Genomic DNA, 21430 nt, shown 5'->3' with positions numbered 1-21430 from the left:
ATGTCATCGGCGAACCTCAACATTTTTATTTCTTCTCCTTGGATTTTAATACCCACCCCGAATTTTTCTTTTGTTTCCTTTACTGCTTGCTCAATATACAGACTGAATAACATCGGGGAGTGGCTACAACCCTGTCTTACTCCCTTCCCAACAACTGCTTCCCTTTCATGTCCTTGTGGGTAGTTCAGTTATTTGACCACAGTTTGGCGTCAGTGGCCATTCGTGTGAACAGAGGACTTATTGATTCTCTCGCCCACATTGACTGCAGCACAGTTGTTGCAGTTTATTGTGTAGTTCACATGACTACTTTCGCAGGTGACCCTGCCCTTGATGCTTGTGACTGCATCCAGGTCTATTACAGACACATGAGCCACGAGGCTAGGTGTTTGGAGTAGGGGCTGTGTTGGGGGTGGACAGGGATATTGTGTAGGTTTGGGGTGAGGGGTGAGACACAGTGAGTAGGACAATCCTCACTTCAGGGCACGACAAGAGGTAGTCGAAACCCTGGCGAGAATATTAGTCAGTTGCTCCAGTCCCGGGCGATACTGAGTCACGAGGGGAATCCACCTATGTGACTGGCTGGGAGGACTTTGAGAGGTGGGGAGATCCGTTTCTGTATTAGGGTGGGAGGTTAATTTCAGTCCGTGAAGGCCTCAGTATATCCAGAAAGGGACTACTCGTCACTACAAATACAACGGCCATTGGTGGCTAGGTTGGAAGGAAGATTTTTCTCGCTACAGAACGGGTGTCAGCTGTCGACACGGAGGTAGTGCCAGTACGGACAGGTCTGATGCAGCCATTTTTTAGGCTGATAACTTCGACGTAGTAGCCTCGTCGAGCTGGAGAGAACTAGCTGAAGCGAATGAGGGAGAAGGTATTGAGGTTCTGGAGGAATGTGCTTCGGATTTTCTCACCCTCGTTCCACTTCTAAATATAAATAGTAACTAAGCACTGGTAATGAGATGAAATTTTTGCGAGATTTATGTTTCTCTACTCTTGTACTTTACTACAATCACAGTCGAATATAATGCCAGATTATCGTGCATTGTACAACAAAAAAGTGAACCACTCATGAGACCTCTACAAAGTGTGTAAATGATTAGAACTTAATTGTCTAATGTAGGTAGGATGGCCAACAGAGTGCCTTAGTGTTGTTACCGGACCTGATAGGTTACTAGAAGAGGCACAAACAGAACCACACGTCGAGTGACCACCGTAAAGGAAACACTGATGTCACTAGCGTGAGACATATCAGCACCGACATACTGAAAGGGGCTTCAGCACGTGTCTCCACTCGGCCAGCTGGTCGAACCGTGTAATATCCCGATTAGTCTGGCATTCTGATGTAACAGTAGCCTGACTGACTACATGGATCTTGATAGCAGGAATATGAGAGATCAAGGTTCCAGTTGACCACTTCTGACCACCAGAAGAGACTACTCCTTTATTGTGAACTGAGCACATAATAACCCCTTCACACTTATCTGCTATCCGAGAGCACGGAATGGGCTCCCTGCAACATTCTGTGTTATCCCATACAATTCTTCGGGTATTAGCATCCGGACCGCAGAATTACAGTCTCGTGTGTAGGTTGTCATTAATACCGGAACAGAAAAAAGCTACATTTGGAGCCACGGCGTGACCGAAGAATAGATTCTCGACGAATGAAGTCTGCTCTGTTATCGGCAATGAATCTGTTCTCCATTACACCAATGTGTAGCAACCTGGGGAGAGGTCCTGTTCTTTCCACGTTACTCTTGGTGCCACAGTGTAGGGACCCATTTGGTGTGACTTCAGGTAACAGCTGATAGGACTGAGGGAACTGACTCCCTAACAGTACTTAACAGACACCCTATCTCCTCACACTTTACCTCTCGTGCAACAATATCACGGTGCTTTTTCTGAACAGGACAGTGCTCATCTATTTGTGGCAAGTGTTTGTAGGAACTGTCTGCAGAATGTAGAAGTACCCTAATATCCAGAAGACTCCCCAGATGTGTCTCCAACAGAACACGTCTTGGACAAGCTCAGACAACTATCCCAGTGGCAGTGTTTGGGGTATTGAGGACCAGTTATAACAGCTGTGGGACCAGTTCACCTCAACAGAGGTTACAATGGATGTACGAAACCCTTCCGAATATGAACAGTGCGTACCTCCAGGGCAGAAGGGGTGTACATCATGCTGGTAAGTAGGTTCACACTGAAACAAATTATAAATTTAACTTATTATAATCACTGAAGTAATACCACATACCCAGGGATATGAAAAAATTGTTTTATTTTATAGCTATATATGTAATTTTTGGAAATTTCGCAGCTTTCCTGTCCTTTCTGCCAACTTAACTGTTTTCTGGCAATTTTTATTTTGGCAGAGTCAATTTTTGTGTTTTTTGGAAATTTTACCATTTAATGTAATTTTGGGAAATGACTTGTCAGTTTCAGATTATACACAAACCTCTGCCTCGAGGCAATACAAAGTGAAAATGCAATTTTAACACTCAATAATAATCAGTTCCAATTACTGGTGTACTGCCCTCATATTTACAGCATTTTTGATAAGGGAAATTGAAAAATGTAATGGTATTTCTGAAAGTCACCAATTTCACAAATATTGTCAATTGATTGTTTTTCTTCACAAACTGCCAATTTCACTTTACCATTTTTGTGATATTTTCCCGGCCCTACACATACCTTCTCAACCTATTAAATTTCATTTTGTTTCCCCCTCCCCTTCTTGGTGTTTCACTTCTTTGGCAGGCAGTGTGTATGTTTGTAAACAGACTGCTCTGCAACACTTAAGGTTGAAACAGATACAGTAATTTAACATATTCGCTACAGGATGGGTGCGAATGAAAGTGTGGGAGCATGTTGCCAGAGGTCTCCCAGTAATTCACAGAAGGCTGATAGTTGCACTGCACGAGGTCAGCATAACTATAGTGCCAAATGGAGCTGGCCCCCCCACAACACGACGCACCTATCGGAATAGCAAAAGTTAGTACGTCAATCGCCAAGCAGTTACAGTAGAACCCCTCTAATCCGTCACCTTCAGGACCGGGACCACAGTCTGAACGAAAGAAAGGTCGGATTATCCGAAAAATCTAATATTTATTGCAAAAAATATAAAAAGACATTTAAGACAAAAGATTCAGCTATTTAAGACCTAAAAGACGTCTACTGTAATATAAAAAGATTTTTTACACAGTGTTAAACAATATATTAACTAATAAACGTCTACACACACTATAATATGTATTGTTTTTAAAAGGAAAAACAACAAACAAGTTGCAGCACTGTTCTGTGCTGTACTTAATAACGTATAAATTAGATATACTGTAAAATAAAAAAATTTATAGCACTTGTTTTTACAGTAAAAACAAAAAGAAATTACTTGGAAAAAAGTTGTACATTTTTGTTTAGCAGATGTTATTCTACATTTAGCTGCAGTGTCCCTTTTTTCCACACAACATCCATTGGAGCTGAAGTTGGATTCTGCTCGATTTATTGAACGGCCATGTAAAAAGCATGTTTTGCATCATTGTGTGAAATCCGCGTGAATCTACAGTGATAAGTACTGTAGGGAACACAGAATAAAGCAAACGACGTTTTCTAATCTCAAGAAAGGATAAAACTGCACAATAACTTACAGTATAACAATATAGACAGCGATAGTCACCGCAACAACGGCCCGACAGCCATCCAGTCAGTGACAAGTCGGCACAGGGCTCGCGAGCCTGAGCATGGTCGGACTAACCAGAGTAACGGACTATTCAAGGTCAGATTAGAGGGGTTCTACTGTACGATGAACTGTGGTGGAGTTCTTCATTACGTGGCCCGGAAGCAAAATTTGGATGACTTCACACGGGAAACTGGAAGAAGAATGAAGACTGACAAGTGTAGCCCATGAGTTTGGTATTGCTCACAGCACTGTTTCACACAGTTAGGAAGCATTCTGAACCACAGGCACTGCTCTGCAAAGAAGTGATGTTTGACAACGGTCAACTGCTTTAGCAGAGGACCACTATACTCTGCAATTGGCAGGAAGAAACCTATGTCAAACAGTGGGTGCAATTGCAACCACATTTAACACGCTGCAAGGTGTGCAATCTCTCAATCGACAGCGGCACGGCGACTGCACAGATGTGTCTGCCTGACAACTAATACATCCTGGTCCACCGACACCCGCAGATTGGCAGCACTGTGTGTTGCTGCCGAGAGCACCGCGACTGAACCGACAAGGAATATGGTCGCGTGCTCTTCTCGGGTGTGAGCAGGTTCGGTCTGAGAAGTGATTCTGGACACACAAATACGGACAGAGGTGGTAACATGTAATGCTCCAAGTACAATTGTACAAAATGATCGCATTGGTGGTCCAGGTGTTAAGGTGTAGGTAGGTATAATGTTGCAAGGTGTACTGAGCTTCAAATCTTTGAACACAATACACTCACCAGTCAGTGTTATTGCGACACTGTACTTCCCTATGTGCATCTTTCCAGGAGGGCATTTCACCCCGATTTCATCCTTATGGATGACAATGTGTCATCACTTCGAACTGCACAGGTAGAGGACCTCTGGGAACGAGAGAATATTCAGCGAACGGACCCGACTGCCTATTCCCTGACTTAAATCTCGTCAAGCCTGTGTGACATGCATTGGGGGGAGAGACTGCAGCACTCCATATGCACCAATGAGCATTCAACATTTGTCAACCGCACTCGTTGAGAATAATGCCCTACCACGAGAACTCATTACCAACCTTGTGGCCAGAGTGGGAGCAAGTTTCAGAGCATGCATTGTCGTCTATGGTGATCTCACACCCTATTAAGAAGCATGTTCCACCTTCTGCAGTGCCCAGGGGATCATCATAAATCAGTGACTTCAGTGTAATTACTTTCCTTGAATGGTGTCATTTCTGTTCGTCTCCCTGCATATTTCTTTTGGCTATCTTCTGAACTGTACTGTACTGTATCAGATCATTCTGTGTATGAAGCAAGTCTCACCAAGCAATGGTACTTGGCAGTGACATATCCTGTGAAAGTTACTCTTGTCTAAGTTTTGCACACCAATGTGTACACAGCAACAAAAGTTTTGCATCACCCAGGTCCCCAGAACTCCTGAAGGTAGACTTGATTGTGGATATTTTATCACAGACACAGTCCCTTAGACTGTTCAGAGAAGTCACTAAACCTGCCCTAAGATGTAAACAACCATGCATGAGCAGCACCAATTAGACTGAGGGGGTCCAACAGCCGATCAGTTCCAGTCATTCCACTGGCAAGGAGGTATGCAGCTCATATTGTCTGTAGTTCAACCACACCTAGGCAGTCAATACTGCAGTTTGATCGCATCCGCGTTGTTACTTTGTGCCAGAAGGGCTCTCAACACGGGAAGTGTCCAGGCATCTCTGAGTGAACCAAAGTGATGTTCAAACATGGAGCAGATACAGAGAGACAGGAATTGTTGATGACATGCCTCACTCAAGGCTGCTCGAGGGCTACTACTGCAGTGGATGACCACTACCTATGGATTGTGGCCCTGAGGAAGCATAACAGCAACACCACTGTGTTGAATAATGCTTTTCGTGCAGCCACAGGATGTCATGTTATGACAAACTGTGCGCAATAGGCTGCACAATGCGCACCTTCACTCCCGATATCCATGGCGAGGTCCACCTTTGCAACCACAAAACTGTGCAGTGTGGTACAGATGGGCCGCAACAACATTCCAAATGGACCACTCAGGATAGGCATCACATTCTCTTCACCGATGAGTGTTGCATATGCCTTCAACCATACAATCGTTGCAGATTTGTTTGGAGGCAACCTGGTCAGGCTGAGTGCCTTGGACACATTGTCAACGGAGAGCATCAAGGTGGAGGTTCCCTGATGTTTTAGGGTGGCATTATGTAGGGCCGATATCCTCTACTGGTGGTCACTGAAGGTGCCATAACAGCTGTACGATACACAAATGCCGTCCTCCGACCAATAGTGCAACGCTACCGGCAGCATATTGGTGAGATATTCGTCTTCATGGATGACAATTCGCACCCCCATCGTGTACATCTTGTGAATGACTTCCTTCAGGATAACAACATTGCTTGACTACAGCGGCCAGCATGTCCACCAGATATGAATCCTATCGACCATGCCTGGGATAGATTGAAAAGGGCTGTTTATGGACGACGTGACCCACCAACCACCACCCTACGGTATCTACGCTGAATCACTGTTGAGGATTGGGAAAACCTGGACCAACAGTTCTTTGATGAACTTGTTGACAGTACGCCACGACGATAGAGGCAAGCATCAATGCAAGAGGACGTACTACTGGGTATTAGAGGTACCAGTGTGTACAGCAATCTGTACCACTACTTGTGTGTGGCAGTACGACATGCAATGTGTGGTTTTCATGAGCAATAAAAAAGGTGGAAATGATGTTTATGTTAATCTCTATTCGAATTTTCTGTGCAGGTTCTGGAATTCTCAGAACCTAGGTGACGCAAAACTTTTGTTGTGCGTATTTTCAAGCAATGAAAAGCAGATATTTTGATGTCTAACACTGCCTGTACGACACCCGTGCACTTCATATTGTAACCGAAATTCCTATAAGAGCTTTGTGACAAATATCCATTACAAATTTTGCTTTCGCCATTAATGAATACACTTACCATCAGTGGCAGCTCTGGAAAACTGCAATCTAGTCCTGACTCTTACTAAGTCACACAGTTTTTCGCAGTTCCCCCTTACACACCTCAATGCTGCTCCATTGCATCTAACAGCCATATGACAGGACAATCACTGCTTGTGCTCAATGTGTTTTGAGCTAACTCAATCCCATAACAAATTTCACTGCCTTCTTTCTCTAACAACTTTTCATGTAACAATCTCTGAACTTTACAACACTCCAATTATTAGAACAGTTGCAAAAATAAAATGAAATAGGGAAATTATTGTATAAATATACTGATGAGACGTTTTTGTTTAAAGCAGCTACCACCTATAATTAACAGAATATACCATAATAAGTAGTTAAAAATACGTATTACAATAAATTTTTAGAATCTGTCAGTGATTAGTCACAACTGCTTATTTCAGTCTGTCACGCAGCCGCAATTTACTGAACACAAAAACATACACCTGTCATTAGTATACAGCAAAAATATTGTCTATCAAAACAGATTTGTCCTATTACACAGTTATAAGGGAACCAGCAACAAGAAAATCATTTGTAAAATGTTGTCTACGAAATATTTCAAGCATTTACCATTTCATATTTAACAGGAATGAGGTATTCATCCTTCTCTTGTTCGATTTTCACTGGTCTGAAGACATCAGCTTCCAGAAGTGTAGTACACTGAAACGAGCCAAGTATAAGCATGTAAGCAGAGGATAAGAATAAGACTGCGTAATTAATTTGTTAATAATAAAATCTGAGATGCTTGGCTTACATTACTTTTAAGTAACTGTGAAGGCAATAATTTCTCAAAACTGTGCCTCCAAGAAAATTTTAGCAATGTCTACATGTAGGTGTGAAGTGTATGTTTTTCAGTTTAAATGCATATTTAAGTTATATGGATTGCAGCAGGTTTCATTACACCATTGTCAGGCAATAAGAAGTCACTTCACTTTTTTTGATAAAACAAAACAAGTTTGGTGGTTTTCCAACACGGACATACTGTTGTCCACCTGAAAAACACATTCTTTTAATGTCATACCACAGCATCAGAATGTTTTCCCTTCTGCTGTAATGACTGTCATACTCTGTGCTAATCTAACTGAGAATTAAAGGCTATTAAAGCTGAATGGAAAATAAGTAAAAATCAGTTAATTAATGACATGAATACCAACTTGACCTTTTCTTTCTGGTTTAGTATTCCTACCTCTACCATCATTGATATTATTTCCTTTTTTTCTCAAACGTTATGTCTGGTTAAAAATGGAAAATGACGCGGACCTTGATCAAGCGTGACTTCCTTTTAACAGTACGGTATATATTACATTGCATTTAGGAACTATCGGGTAATTAAACATTTATCAATAATTACAAATTTCTGTAGTTATATATAACTATGTTTTGATGTAGTTTATGTTTGGATGTAGCTGTATTGCATTGATGTATTGGTGGATACTGTGTGGTGTGACTCCTGTAGTTGATAGTATAATTGGTATAATGTCAACTATCCTGACGCCACATATCCTTGACTTCCTCACCCAGTTGGATGTATTTTTCAATTTTTTTTCCTGTTTTCTTTTGTATAGTAGTTGTATTGGGTATGGATATTGAGATTAGTTGTGTTAATTTCTTCTTTTTATTGGTGAGTATGATGTCAGGTTTGTTATGTGGTGCTGTTTTATCTGTTATAATGGTTCTGTTCCAGTATAATTTGTATTCATCATTCTCCAGTACATTTTGTGGTGCATACTTTTATGTGGGAAGTGTTGTTTTATAAGTTTATGTTTTAAGGCAAGCTGTTGATGTATTATTTTTGCTACATTGTCATGTCTTCTGGGGTATTCTGTATTTGCTAGTATTGTACATCCACTTGTGATGTGATCTACTGTTTCTATTTGTTGTTTGCAAAGCCTGCATTTATCTGTTGTGGTATTGGGATCTTTAATAATATGGTTGCTGTAATATCTGGTGTTTATTGTTTGATCCTGTATTACAATAATGAAACCTTCCGTCTCACTGTATATATTGCCATTTCTTAGCCATGTGCTGCATGCGTCTTGATCGATGTGTGGCTGTGTGAGATGATATGGGTGCTTGCCATATAGAGTTTTCTTTTTCCAATTTACCTTCTTTGTATCTGTTGATATGTGATCTACAGGGTTGTAGAAGTGGTTATGAAATTGCAGTGGTGTAGCCGATGTATTTATATGAGTGATTGCTTTGTGTATTTTGCTAGTTTCTGCTCGTTCTAGAAAGACTTTCCTTAAATGGTCTACCTGTCCATAATTTAGGTTTTTTTATGTCTATAAATCCCCTTCCTCCTTCCTTTCTGCTTAATGTGAATCTTTCTGTTGCTGAATGCATGATGTATTCTATATTTGTGGCATTGTGATTGTGTAAGTGTTGAGTGGTTCTAGGTCTGTGTTACTCCATTTCACTACTCCAAAGGAGTAGGTCAATATTGGTATAGCATAAGTATTTATAGCTTTTGTCTTGTTTCTTGCTGTCAATTCCGTTTTCAGTATTTGTTATTCTTTGTCTATATTTTTCTTTTAGTTCTTCTTTAATATTTGTATTATCTATTCCTATTTTTTGTCTGTATCCTAGATATTTATAGACATCTGTTTTTCCATCGCTTCTATGGAGTCACTGTGGTTATCCAATATGTAATCTTTTTTAGTGTGTTTTCCCTTGACTATGCTATTTTTCTTACATTTGTCTGTTCCAAAAGCCATATTTATATCATTGCTGAATACTTATGTTATCTTTAGTAATTGATTGAATTGTTGATTTGTTGCTGCCAGTAGTTTTAGATCCATGTATACCAAATTTGTGATTTTGTGTCAGTATGTTCCAGTAATATTGTATCCATAATTTGTATTATTTAGCGTGTTGGATAGTGGGTTCAGGGCAAGGCAGAACCAGAAAGGACTTAATGAATCTCTTTGGTATATTCCATGCTTAATCTGCATTGGCTGTGATGTAACATTATTTGAATGTGTTTATATATTAAGTGTGGTTTTCCAATTTCTCATTACTATGTTTAGGAACTATCAATTTAGGATCTACTTTGTATATTTCCAATATTTGTAATAACCATGAGTGGGGTACACTATTAAAAGCTTTTCAGTAATCAATGTATGCGTAGTGTAGCGACCTTTGTTTAGTTTTAGCTTGATATGTCACCTCTGCATCTATTATCAGTTGCTCTTTACATCCTCGTGCTCCTTTGCAACAGCCTTTTCGTTCTTCATTTATAATTTCGTTCTGTGTTGTATGTGTCAATTTCTGTGTAATGACTGAAGTTAATATTTTGTATATTGTTGGTAGGCATGTTACATGGTGGTATTTAGCTAGGTTTGCTGTGTCTGCTTGATCTTAAGGTGAAAGGATGTGGGTTTTAAGGGAGAGGGTAAGAAGCCATTCCAATCCTGGGAGCGGAAAGACTTACCTTAGGGGGGAAAAAGGATAGGTATACGGACGGGTGCACACACGCACACATCCATCCATCCATCCATCCATCCATCCATCCATCCATCCATCCATCCATCCATCCATCCATATACAGACACAAGCAGACACATTTAAAAGCAAAGAGTTTGGTCAGAGAGAGAGAGAGAGGGGGGGGGGGGGGGGGGGGCACGCAAATATATCCTATCCTTTTTCCCCCCTAAGGTAAGTCTTTCGTTTTCCGCTCCCAGAATTTGAATGGCTCCTTACCCTCTCCCTTAAAACCCACATCCTTTCATCTTTCCTTCTCCTTCCCTCTTTCCTGACAAAGCAACCGCCAGTTTCGAAAGCTCGTAATTTTGTGTGTGTGTTTGTGTGTTATTTTATTGTGCCTGTCTACTGGCACTTTCCCACTTGGTAAGTCTTGAAACTGTTTTTAATATATTTTTCCCATGTGGAAATTTCTATTTTGTTAAATAATTTAGTTAGATGTGAATGTGTTGAGGTGAACTACTTTAGCCAGAAATTTGCTACTTTATCTTTTCCAGGGGCTTTCAAATTGCGAGTAGAATTAATTGCTTTGGTGACTTCATGTTGCAAAATTATCACTTTAGGCATTTGTGGTATCATCTTGTATATGTGTTTCTGCTTCTATCCACTGTGCATGCCTGTTATGTTGTACTGGGTTTGACCATATGTTGTACTGGGTTTGACCATATGTTGCTCCAGAAGTGTTCCATGTCTTATGTTTGGTGGATTGTGTATTTTAATGTGTGTGTTATCTGTTGTCCGGTAAAATTTCTTTTGGTTTGTGTTGAATATTTGGTTTTGTTTCCTTCTGTTTTCACTTTTTCTGTATCTTCGAAGTCGTTTGGCCAATGCTTGTAATTTCTGCTTCTTATCTAATTGCTCTATCACTTCTTGTGAGATTTTACCTAACCTTTTTCGTTTTTGGCTGATATTTCTTTTCTTATAAATTGTGTTAGCTGTCCAATGTCTTCTCAGTTTTTCCTATTCTGATCTGTAGCATGTGTTGCCATGCTGGTTTTGTGGGTTTCTTCTGTGTGTTGGTTGGTTCTGATCTCTGCCTAGTGTGTATATTTAGTGTAGTGAGTGCTCCTATATAAACCCGTAGTTTTAACTCTTCCATAGTTGTGTTTTCATTTATTTTGTTGTGTATGAATGTGTTGATAGTTTTTATTGTTGTTTCTACTTGTGGGTTATTTGGCAGTCTATGCAAGAGTGGTCTAATGTCTGTATTTGTGTCTTTGTATTCTATATATGTCAGCTGAAATTTTTCTTCTATATCTAACGTGTGTCACTTCGTGTTCTATTTGTACTTGTTCTGGTGGCAGTCTTAAGATTTCGTTTTCCTCTGTTTAGTTGATGCGTGTTGTTCTTTGTTTGTTTGCTCTGGGATGTGTGAGTCCATTACTTTATTTTCTTCTTCTTCTGACTGCACATTTTGTTCCAGTATTTGTTGTACTACTTGTTTGATGTACTACTTGTTTGATGTTTTCTAATTCCGACTAGGGTATCCTGTTATTTTTGATTATTACACGGATCTGATCAGCTAGTTGTCGTTCTGTTAAAAATTTTAATTCTGGGTATCTAGTAATAAATGTTGTGTATACTTGTGATCTGTATCCAGTTGTGCTGGTTCCTAGGTTTGTTGCTTGGTAATAACAGAACATGAGGTGTCGATTAACTTCATCTGACCATCTCATCCTCTGTCTGTTTTCCTTCTAGGGTGGTTGCAGGAAGCATATCCTGCAAAACACCTCTATTTGGATTTAAATCATTTTCCAGTTGGCTAGCAGTGTCGTTACCATTGTGGGCGGGCATAGGGTTCAAGCGTCGTCCCCAACCATGACGGCACTTGTCTGAGGCTTCTTTGGTTTTGTCCTCAACCAACTAATCACACTAATCTGTTGGGAAGTTAATGATTTCACCTCTGTGTTTCATTGTACCGAAAGATTGAATGTGTATTCTTCCCCTGGTTGCAGGTTTTCCATTACATACCATGCTTGGTGTTTGTTCTCCGTTTTCTTCAGTATAAATGTCTAACATGGGTAATTCTTCAGGGATCTGGAAAAAGAAGACATTATGAGTAACACCAGCATATGAACTGTGAAGCAACTGTGCACTAACTGGAGGTACACAAATCTCTGTTACCTGTAGTAAGTGAGTAATCATTAATATGCCAACTGTAGAACTCTTAAATTTAAAATCAATCATACTTGTCTCGATATAAGAATGAATACTGTGTATTTTGCAGAGATATTAAACAATGGAAATTCCAGGTTGTAATAACACCAGGAAATAACTAGGTTGTTACCTATTTTTAGAGTAAGCAGCAATCTCTTTTCTTAATAATGCAAAAATATTAGCCTTTTGTAATTGTTTGCATAAGCAAGTAAATGAGACATTGGTAAAATTTATACTTCAAATGCACTTATACTAACTAGGGCATATTCCATGCTGTAACAGTGGCAGCTCTTAGCAATATAATACCAATTATCTCACAAATTGCCAGGTTATGGACACACATTTACTGGAACGCTACTGCTTCTACTGGTGCACATTTCTACCTGTGCAAGTTTGTGTTTTATTATGATACACACTACATACATAAACACACCAGAGGCATGCTTAAATATTTATCAAATTATGCTCAATATTGTGGTAAGTTGATAAAAATACATCACTGCAAGTACAACCCTTTTAATGACATCTCTTATCAAGCATCCAGAGAGCTTAAACAAGCTGTGGAGTTTGCAGATTTAATTTTACAAGAAAGAGAATCCACTGAACTATTTTTCTACAAAGTTGCAATCATTGTACAGACAACTGTCACAGTGGGGAAGCAGCTTTTCTATACTCTATTCATAAAAAGATGCTGCAAGCGAAGACAACAATTGCTAAACACAGTTTTAGTGCATCCTTTTCTGCTCACCAAGCTCCTTCACAGAGGTCAAATTGTCAATGTGGTACTTTGTCTACATCTACTTACACAATGCAAACTATACCAGACCATCCTGTACCACTAATAGCCATTTTCTTTCCTGCTTGACTCAAACACAGATCAAGGGAAAAACATCTGCCTATGTGCCCTATTTCTCTTCCTTGTCCTCGTGCAAAATTTATTTCGGTGGCAGTGGAACCATTCTGCAGACAGCTTCAAATGCAAGTTCTCAAATGTTCTCAATAGTGTTCCTTGAAAGAACATTGCTTTCCCTCCACAGATTTCCAGTTTAGAGTTTCTTTATGACACTTGTGTGTTGTTCGTATCTACTGGTAACACATCTAGCAGCCCACCTCTGAACTGCTTCGATGTCATCCTTTGATGTGGTACGGCTCCCAAACAGTCTAGCAGTATTAAGAATAGGTTGCAATAGTGGTGTCCTGTATGCAGTCTCCTTTACAGATGAGCCATACTTTTCCAAAATTCTCCCTATAAACCAAAGTCGGCAATTCGCCTTTCACTCCACAATCCTCACAAGCTCATTCTGTACTATACTGTAAAACTGACAGAACTTCAGCTTGGGATATAAAACAAAGGTGTGAAAGGCTCAGTAAAGGCATGTTTTGCTTCATGACAATGCACGTCCAGTCCTGCACAGGTCACTCAAAATCTTATTCGACAATTCAGTTAAGAGTAATTTGATCACTAATTGTACAGCCTTCTTTAACTTCATGCACGATTTTGGACGAAGGCACTTTTGACAGTGACGAAGTCTTCGCTGGGCTACGAATAGGGCACATAAAAGTTGCATTTCCTGCTATGAAAAAGTCTGAGCAATGGTAGCAATTACATAGAAAAATGGTTTAAGAAATGCTGTTTCTTGCAAAAATAAATTCTGGTTTGAAAAATGTTTTTCTGAGATTTTTTCCAAACTGGTACTTACTTCCTGGTCGAGTCTTGTGTCTAGGTAAAATTTTTAGCTATTTATTTTCACTGTATTATGATAAATCCTATATCATTGCGAGATGACCCCTCGATGAATAAATACATATTGCACAAGATAGACTAATGCGGAGAGCATCAAACCAGTCTTTACCTGACAACTGCTAAATCACACAATTGGTATGAAGAGAAAAGCACAAGAGGATGCCAACTTGGCTTCGATCATGTGGCACCCATATACCCAGTTTTATAATCTCCCCCACTGCATGCAAATATCCCACAATGGCAGTACAATCACAGTTCATCACGTTTGCCAGTTGTCGAGTACACCAATGTGGATAGCTGCGGATTAATGCATTTACACAATCATTATCAAATCCCGAAGGTCTTCCTGGATGTGGAGAGTATTATGTCAAAATTATCCTCCTCAAAATGAGAAAACCATTTTCTTGACACGCTCTGTCCAACAGCATTATCTCCATGCACAGCACAACTGTTTATGGCTGCCTCCATTGCCGTCATCCCTCTACTGAACTCAAATTGAAGAATATGTCTGAAATGTTCAGATTTCTCCACTCGGCACTCCATTTTCTAGCGCCCACAGCTCCACGTTATCTCCAAATGACAGAACGAAAACTCAAATAGCGACATTGAACTACAAATAAAAAATTGCAAATGATAAACACACAGTAACTGGAATACCCACACGCAAAACAAAATGCTACGAATTTGTGCACCAACCAAATACAAACACACAGTGAGGGTAATTAACGAATTTGCCTCAGACTGCACTTAAATACCAACTGCATTATAAAATGGTCTATTTCAAGAATTCGCCAGTGCACGGGAAATATTTGCAGGTAAATCTGAAGATGAGATGGAGGTATCTAAATCAATGACTTAGTAAAATTCTATATACATGTTTAAAAAAGATGTCTCTTATCTCTGCAGGAGGTAGCCCTGTCACTCCGAGTTTGTTACATACAAGGAGACACGACATACAGTGTTGCATGTGGTTATCACACTTCCTAACCTATCTTTCAGCCCTTTTTCACTCTGAATCGGGCTCTCTTTCAAATACACCTTAGTCTATTCAGATGGCGTCTTACGCATCGGCCCCAGGCTCCTAACATCTGGACATTGCCGGAAGGTCAAACACACACGTCCTTTTAAATGTCCCCATGACAAGAAATCCAATTACCTCAGGTCTGGTAAATGTGGAGGCCACACTACCGGACCTGCTCAACAAATTCGGCACCAGTGAAATGTTACGGTGAGATGTTACAGTGAGATGCCATCACGTAATCCGTAGAAAATGGCTTGTGCTATATAGTGCATACATCCATTGTCGTGTTTTGCCAAAGAATGTTCTCCGACAGCATTGGTGATTCGTCAGGCTCCTGTTAATCTGTTCAATGAAGTGTACAAGCTCTGTCAGTCTGCCACTGATGATTCCTATCCGAAACACTTCTCGTGCAAAAGCGATGCCAGCGTATGGTTGATACTTACAACAAATATCAAGTGTACCAGTATGAAATGAGCGTTAAGATACAGATGTGTTGATAGGGAACATTTGTTGAGAACGAGCCTCAATTTTTTTTTGTTTGGTTGGTATGACATCTGTCAAAGATATTTAGTATACATCAAGACATGGAACAAACAGTATCATATGTTTTCATCGTGTTAACAATGTCGAATTTTGTACCAGAAAGTGATTTGCAGAAGGCATTAATTTTTTGTTTTCATTTGAAAAAAGTGCTGCAGAGTCACATTGAATGCTTGTCGAGTCATATGGTGATCGTGCTCTATCAGAAGCAACATGCAAAAGATTGTTTCAACGGTTCAGAAATAATGATTTTGACATAAGAAATGAAAAACGTGGAAGGCCAAAAGTTCGAAGATGCTAAATTGCAAGCAATATTGGATGAAGATGATGCTTTGAGTCAAAAGCAAATGGCAATAATGCTAAATGTTGCTCAACAAAAAAATTTCAGACCATTTGAAAGCTATGGGAAAGATCCAAAAGTGTAGAAAATGGGTGCCACACGGATTGAATGGAAGACAGATGGAAAACCAAAAAACCATTTGTCGAATTTTGCTTCAAAGACATGAAAGCAAATCAATTTTGCATCTAATTGTTACTGACGATGAAAAATGGATTTATTTTAAGAATCCTAAAAGGGAAAAATTGTGGGTTAATCTGGGACAATCGTCAACATCGACTGCAAAACCAGATCGATTCGGCAAGAAGACAATTCTCTGTGTTTGGTGGGATCAAAAAGGTGTGGTGCATTATGAGCTTCTAAAACCAGGTGAAACTAAATACTAATCGCTACAGAGAACAAATGATCACTTTGAACTATGCATTGATCACAAAAAGACCAGACTGGGCCGAAGACCTGGCAATATTTTTTTTTTTTTTTTTTACAGACAATGCACCTGCACACAAAGCAAAACTGGTTCAGCATACAATCAAAACACGTGGCTGGGAGCTGCTACCCCACCTGCCGTATTCACCAGACTTGGCCCATTCGACTATTTGTTTTCGTCAACGGGACACGCATTGGCTGAGGAACACAGATTCCTACGAAGAAGTCTAAAATTGGGTGTCCGATTGCTTTGCTTCAAAAGATGAATATTTCTATTGGCGTGGTGTCCACAAATTGCTGGAAAGGTGGTGAAAATGTATAGAAAGCAATGGTCAGTACTTTGAATAAAATGATTTTACTTTTCAATTCAAAATTACAGTTTCATTTTAAAAAAAAAATAATAATAATAATAAAATAAAAAACACGCTCATTTCATATCGGTATACCTCTTAGTCCATCTACATGGATCAATATCCCCCTCCCCTTATAATTGCTGCGAACAATCCACTGTCTTCAAGTCACTGGAATAGCCTGTTTAACATTTTTGTGGATAGAATGGCCAATTGCAGTTGTCATCCACTGAACAGTTCACTAACCCATAACAGCACTGCGTGTGGCATTTCCCTCATGGAATAGTAGGCCTCCAGTGCACTCTTTACAGTACAGTTTATTAATCTTGACCTGCTAACAGTGCGTGGGCAGCTCAACATCAATAGTTTTAGACCATTGCACTGCTTTGACTGATTTCTGCACCACTATCAATGTCCTACAAACTGCAAATAACTGAAACAGTGAGATGCCTTACACCATTGAATACTATACATTACTTGCCACAAGTAAATTGGTTGCTGGACAAATATTATCTCCTGCAGGAATATGTAAACAGTTATGGTTGTGTGGTGTGTGTTGTGTGTAATGAAGGTAACTTATCTCCTGCATTGGGAGTAGTAAAATACTGTACTGCTTACCGGTTCCTCTTTAATGCCCAGCACATCAGTGGGTTGGTCCACAAATAAATAACCCTAAAAAAAGACAACAGATAAGTTCAAAGATGTTTCAGAAAGAGTTTTACCTATTAGGGATATCAAATTAACCTGAGGACATTTTACTGTTTCCGTTACAGTGAAGATACACTTTACAATAGGGTAGTCTAAATATGAACATGAGTAATGTAACCTGTCACCCTAAAGCTGAGGCACTAAGCAGTCAACAGGCACACAAGCACCTCAACTATTACTATTACAAACAAATGTATAGATAAATCTACTCACAAAGTGGAGCAGGTGAACATACACGAAAGGATTCAATATATTCTTATTCTTCTTATTATCATTATTCTTATTCTTATTATTTCTTTCTTATCTCAGACGTTATGTCTGGTCAATAGTGAAAAGTGACGCGGACCTTGATCAAGCGTGACTTCCTTTTAACCGTACGGTATATGTTATATTGCATTTAGGAACTTTCGGGTAATTGAACATGTATCAATAATTACGGATTTCTGTAGTTGTATATATAAGTTTGGATGTAGCTGTATTACATTGATGTATTGGTGGATATTGTGTGGTATGACTCCTGTAGTTGATAGTATAATTGGTAGAATGTCAACTTTATCCTGATGCCACATATCCTTGACTTCCTCAGCCAGTTGGATGTATTTTTCAATTTTTTCTCCTGTTTTCTTTTGTATAGTAGTTGTATTGGGTATGGATATTGAGATTAGTTGTGTTAATTTCTTCTTTTTATTGGTGAGTATGATGTCAGGTTTGTTATGTGGTGCTGTTTTATCTGTTATAATGGTTCTGTCCCAGTATAATCTGTATTCATCATTCTCCAGTACATTTTGTGGTGCATACTTTTATGTGGGAAGTGTTGTTTTATAAGTTTATGTTTTAAGGCAAGCTGTTGATGTATTATTTTTGCTACATTGTCATGTCTTCTGGGGTATTCTGTATTTGCTAGTGTTGTACATCCACTTGTGATGTGATCTACTGTTTCTATTTGTTGTTTGCAAAGTCTGCTTTCATCTGTTGTGGTATTGGGATCTTTAATAATATGGTTGCTGTAATATCTGGTGTTTATTGTTTGATCCTGTATTACAATTATGAATCCTTCCATCTCACTGTATATATTGCCTTTTCTTAGCCATGTGTTGCATGCGTCTTTATCGATGTGTGGCTGTGTTAGATGATAAGGGTGTTTACGGGGGTTTAGTTGATGCGTGTTGTTCTTTGTTTGTTTGCTCTGGGATGTGTGAGTCCATTACTTTATTTGTTGCTTGGTAATAACAGAACATGAGGTGTCAGTTAACTTCATCTGACCATCTCATCCTCTGTCTGTTTTCCTTCTTGGGTGGTTGCAGGAAGCATATCCTGCCAAACACCTCTATTTGGATTTAAATCTTCTTCAGTTGGCTAGCAGTGTCGTTACCATTGTGGGCGGGCATAGGGTTCAAGCGTCGTCCCCGAGCATGACGGTGCTTGTCCGAGGCTTCTTTAGTTGTGTCCTGAACCAACTAATCACACTAAATGGGGGGTTAGCCATATTAGTGGTTTGTTATTTTCGTCGCCTTTTGCGACTGGCAGAACATACCGGAGGCATATCATATCATATAACTTATCACCACATCATATAACTTATCACCACATCATTTATCATCATCACGCTTTCAGAGCCTGTGGCTCTTCATCCTGGCAGAGGAGTTGGAGGAGAAGGAAGAGGGATGAAGGAAAAGGACTGGAGAGGTTTAGGGATAGAGGTGCAGTTCAGAGAGTCACCCAGAACCTCAGGGCAGGGATGTCTTACCAGACAAGATGAGAAGGAAAGACTGATTGTTGGAGACTACACTAGATGAGATCTGAAGACCTGGGAGCCTAAAGGTGGAAGACAGGGTAGTATGAAAGAGAGATTACTACTAAAACATTGTTCACAAGTTAAGAGTGAAAAGCTAAGTGCATTGTGTCTAACAGAGGTGGGCGAAAAATAGGTAAGAAAATAAAAGATGAAGAAAAACTAAAATACAGTGAAGGAAGGAATATTACTATAAAGAAATGCTCATATGGAAGGAATTAATGTAAATTAGGGCCCGGAGTGTGGCGAGAACCAAGGAAATGTAATAGCACTAGTTCCACCTGTGGATGTCTGAGAAACTGTTGTCTAGGGAAAGAATCCCGACAGCATGTGTGGTAAAACGAGCACCAAGGTCACGACTGTCATGTTGTGCAGCATGGTCTGCAACAGGATAGTGTGTGATGCCTGTATACACCCAATGTCAATGCCGATTCATCCTGACATAACTGCTTAGAGGCCTAACAATGTTTACATAAGAGCGGGTATATGCCGTGTCATTTCACAGGTGGCTCTCCCTTTGATAGTCTTGCCAGTTACAGGGCTGGAATAGGTGGTGATAGAAGGGTGCATAAGCCAAGTCTTTTAGTGGGGACAGTCATACAGGTAGGAGCCACAGAGAAGGGAGATGGGCACATAAGGAACACTACAACATGTCCTCAGTTCTTGCCTCCCACCTGGCCATAATTTACATTCATTCCTCCCGTCTCAGCATTTATAAACAATATCTACTCCTTTCTTCACTCTATTTTAGTTTCCTACATATTTTATAATTCACCATCTCACCCCCCACCCCCACCTCTCTTAAATAAAATGCACTTAGCTTTTCACTCTTATTAACTCATGCACAATGTTTTAGTAGTAACCTCTGTCTTGCATATTATCCTATCTTCCACCTTTAAGCTCTCAGGTTTTCAAATCTCATCTGTGGCAGTTCCCAACAATCAGACTTTCCTTCTCATCCCATCCGGTAAGTCTTCCCTGAACTGGGGTCCTGGGTGACTTTCCTGAACTGTACCCCTTTCCCCAAACCTCTCCAGTCTTTTCCTTCGACCCTCTTCCTTCCCCTTCAACTTTTCTCCCAGGAGGAGAAGGCACTGTCTCCGAAAGCTAGTAAAAAAATTGAATTCTTTTGTGTGTGTTCTCCTGCTGCCACTTGGACAAATTTCTATTATGTTATCAATAATTGATTACTTTCGTTGTTAGACTATATTATTTGTACTCCATCCAGAAGATCACAGTATCAAATTAACAGCAAAAAGGGGTATACACTACTGGCCATTAAAATTGCTACACCACAATGACGACGTGCTACTGATGTGAGATTTAACTGACAGGAAGTAGATGCTGTGAATATGTAAATGATTAGCTTTTCAGAGCATTCACACAAGATTGGCACCGGTGGCGACACCTACAACGTGCTGACATGAGGAAAGTTTCCAACCGATTTCTCGTATACAAACAGCAGTTGACCGGCATTGCCTGGTGAAACGTTGTCGTTATGCCTCATGTAAGGAGGAGAAATACATACCATCACGTTTCCGACTTCGATAATGGTCGAATTGTAGCCTAACGCGATTGCAGTTTATCATATCGCGACATTGCTGCTCACGTCGGTCGAGATCCAATGACTGTTAGCAGAATATGGAATCTGTGGGCTCAGGAGGGTAATACGAAACACTGTGCTGGATCCCAATGGCGTCGTGTCACTAGCAGTCGAGATGACAGGCATCTTATGCACACGGTTGTAACGGATCGTGCACCCAAGTCTATCACTGAGTCAACAGATGGGGACGTTTGCAAGACAACAACCATCTGCACGAACAGTTCAACGACATTTGCAAAAGCACGGACTATCTGCTCGGAGACCGTGGCTGCAGTTACTCTTGTCACTGCATCACAGACAGGAGCGCCTGTGATGGTGTACTCGACGACGAACATGGACGCATGAATGGCAAAATGTCATTTTCTCGGATGAATCAAGGTTCTGTTTACAGCATCTTGATGGTCACATCCAAGTTTGGCGACATTGTGGTGAACGCACACCGGAAATGTGTATTCATCATCGCCATAGTGGCGTCACCCAGCGTGATGGTATGGGGTGCCATTGGTTACACGTCTCGCTCACCTCTTGTTCGCATTGTCGGCACTTTGAACAGTGGATGTCACATTTCAGATGTGTTACGAC

At 40.1% G+C, this 21430-nt stretch overlaps 1 protein-coding gene across 34 annotated transcripts in view; it reads right to left on the bottom strand.

The window, feature by feature from the left end:
• Positions 1-21430, bottom strand: part of LOC126295288 (uncharacterized) — a 562445-nt gene that overhangs the window by 258761 nt on the left and 282254 nt on the right. For 22 of the 34 annotated variants that reach the window (XR_007552435.1, XR_007552442.1, XR_007552444.1 and 19 more), the window contains 3 exons: positions 17364-17417; positions 12142-12207; positions 7261-7350 (listed from right to left, as the gene is read on the bottom strand). The exons of 6 other annotated variants lie outside the window; for them this stretch is intronic. Coding sequence is in view for 7 of the 28 variants with exons in the window: in XM_049987716.1 (XP_049843673.1) it covers positions 7261-7350; positions 12142-12207; positions 17364-17417 (210 nt within the window). In the remaining 21 variants the exon portion in view is untranslated. The remainder of the gene's footprint in view (positions 1-7260; positions 7351-12141; positions 12208-17363; positions 17418-21430) is intronic. 6 more of the 34 variants (XR_007552438.1, XR_007552439.1, XR_007552445.1 and 3 more) reach the window with 2 other exon arrangements.

Source organism: Schistocerca gregaria, chromosome 11 (genome assembly GCF_023897955.1).
Source record: "Schistocerca gregaria isolate iqSchGreg1 chromosome 11, iqSchGreg1.2, whole genome shotgun sequence".
Lineage (NCBI taxonomy): Eukaryota > Metazoa > Arthropoda > Insecta > Orthoptera > Acrididae > Schistocerca > Schistocerca gregaria.
This window is presented reverse-complemented; position numbering and strand designations above follow the sequence as displayed.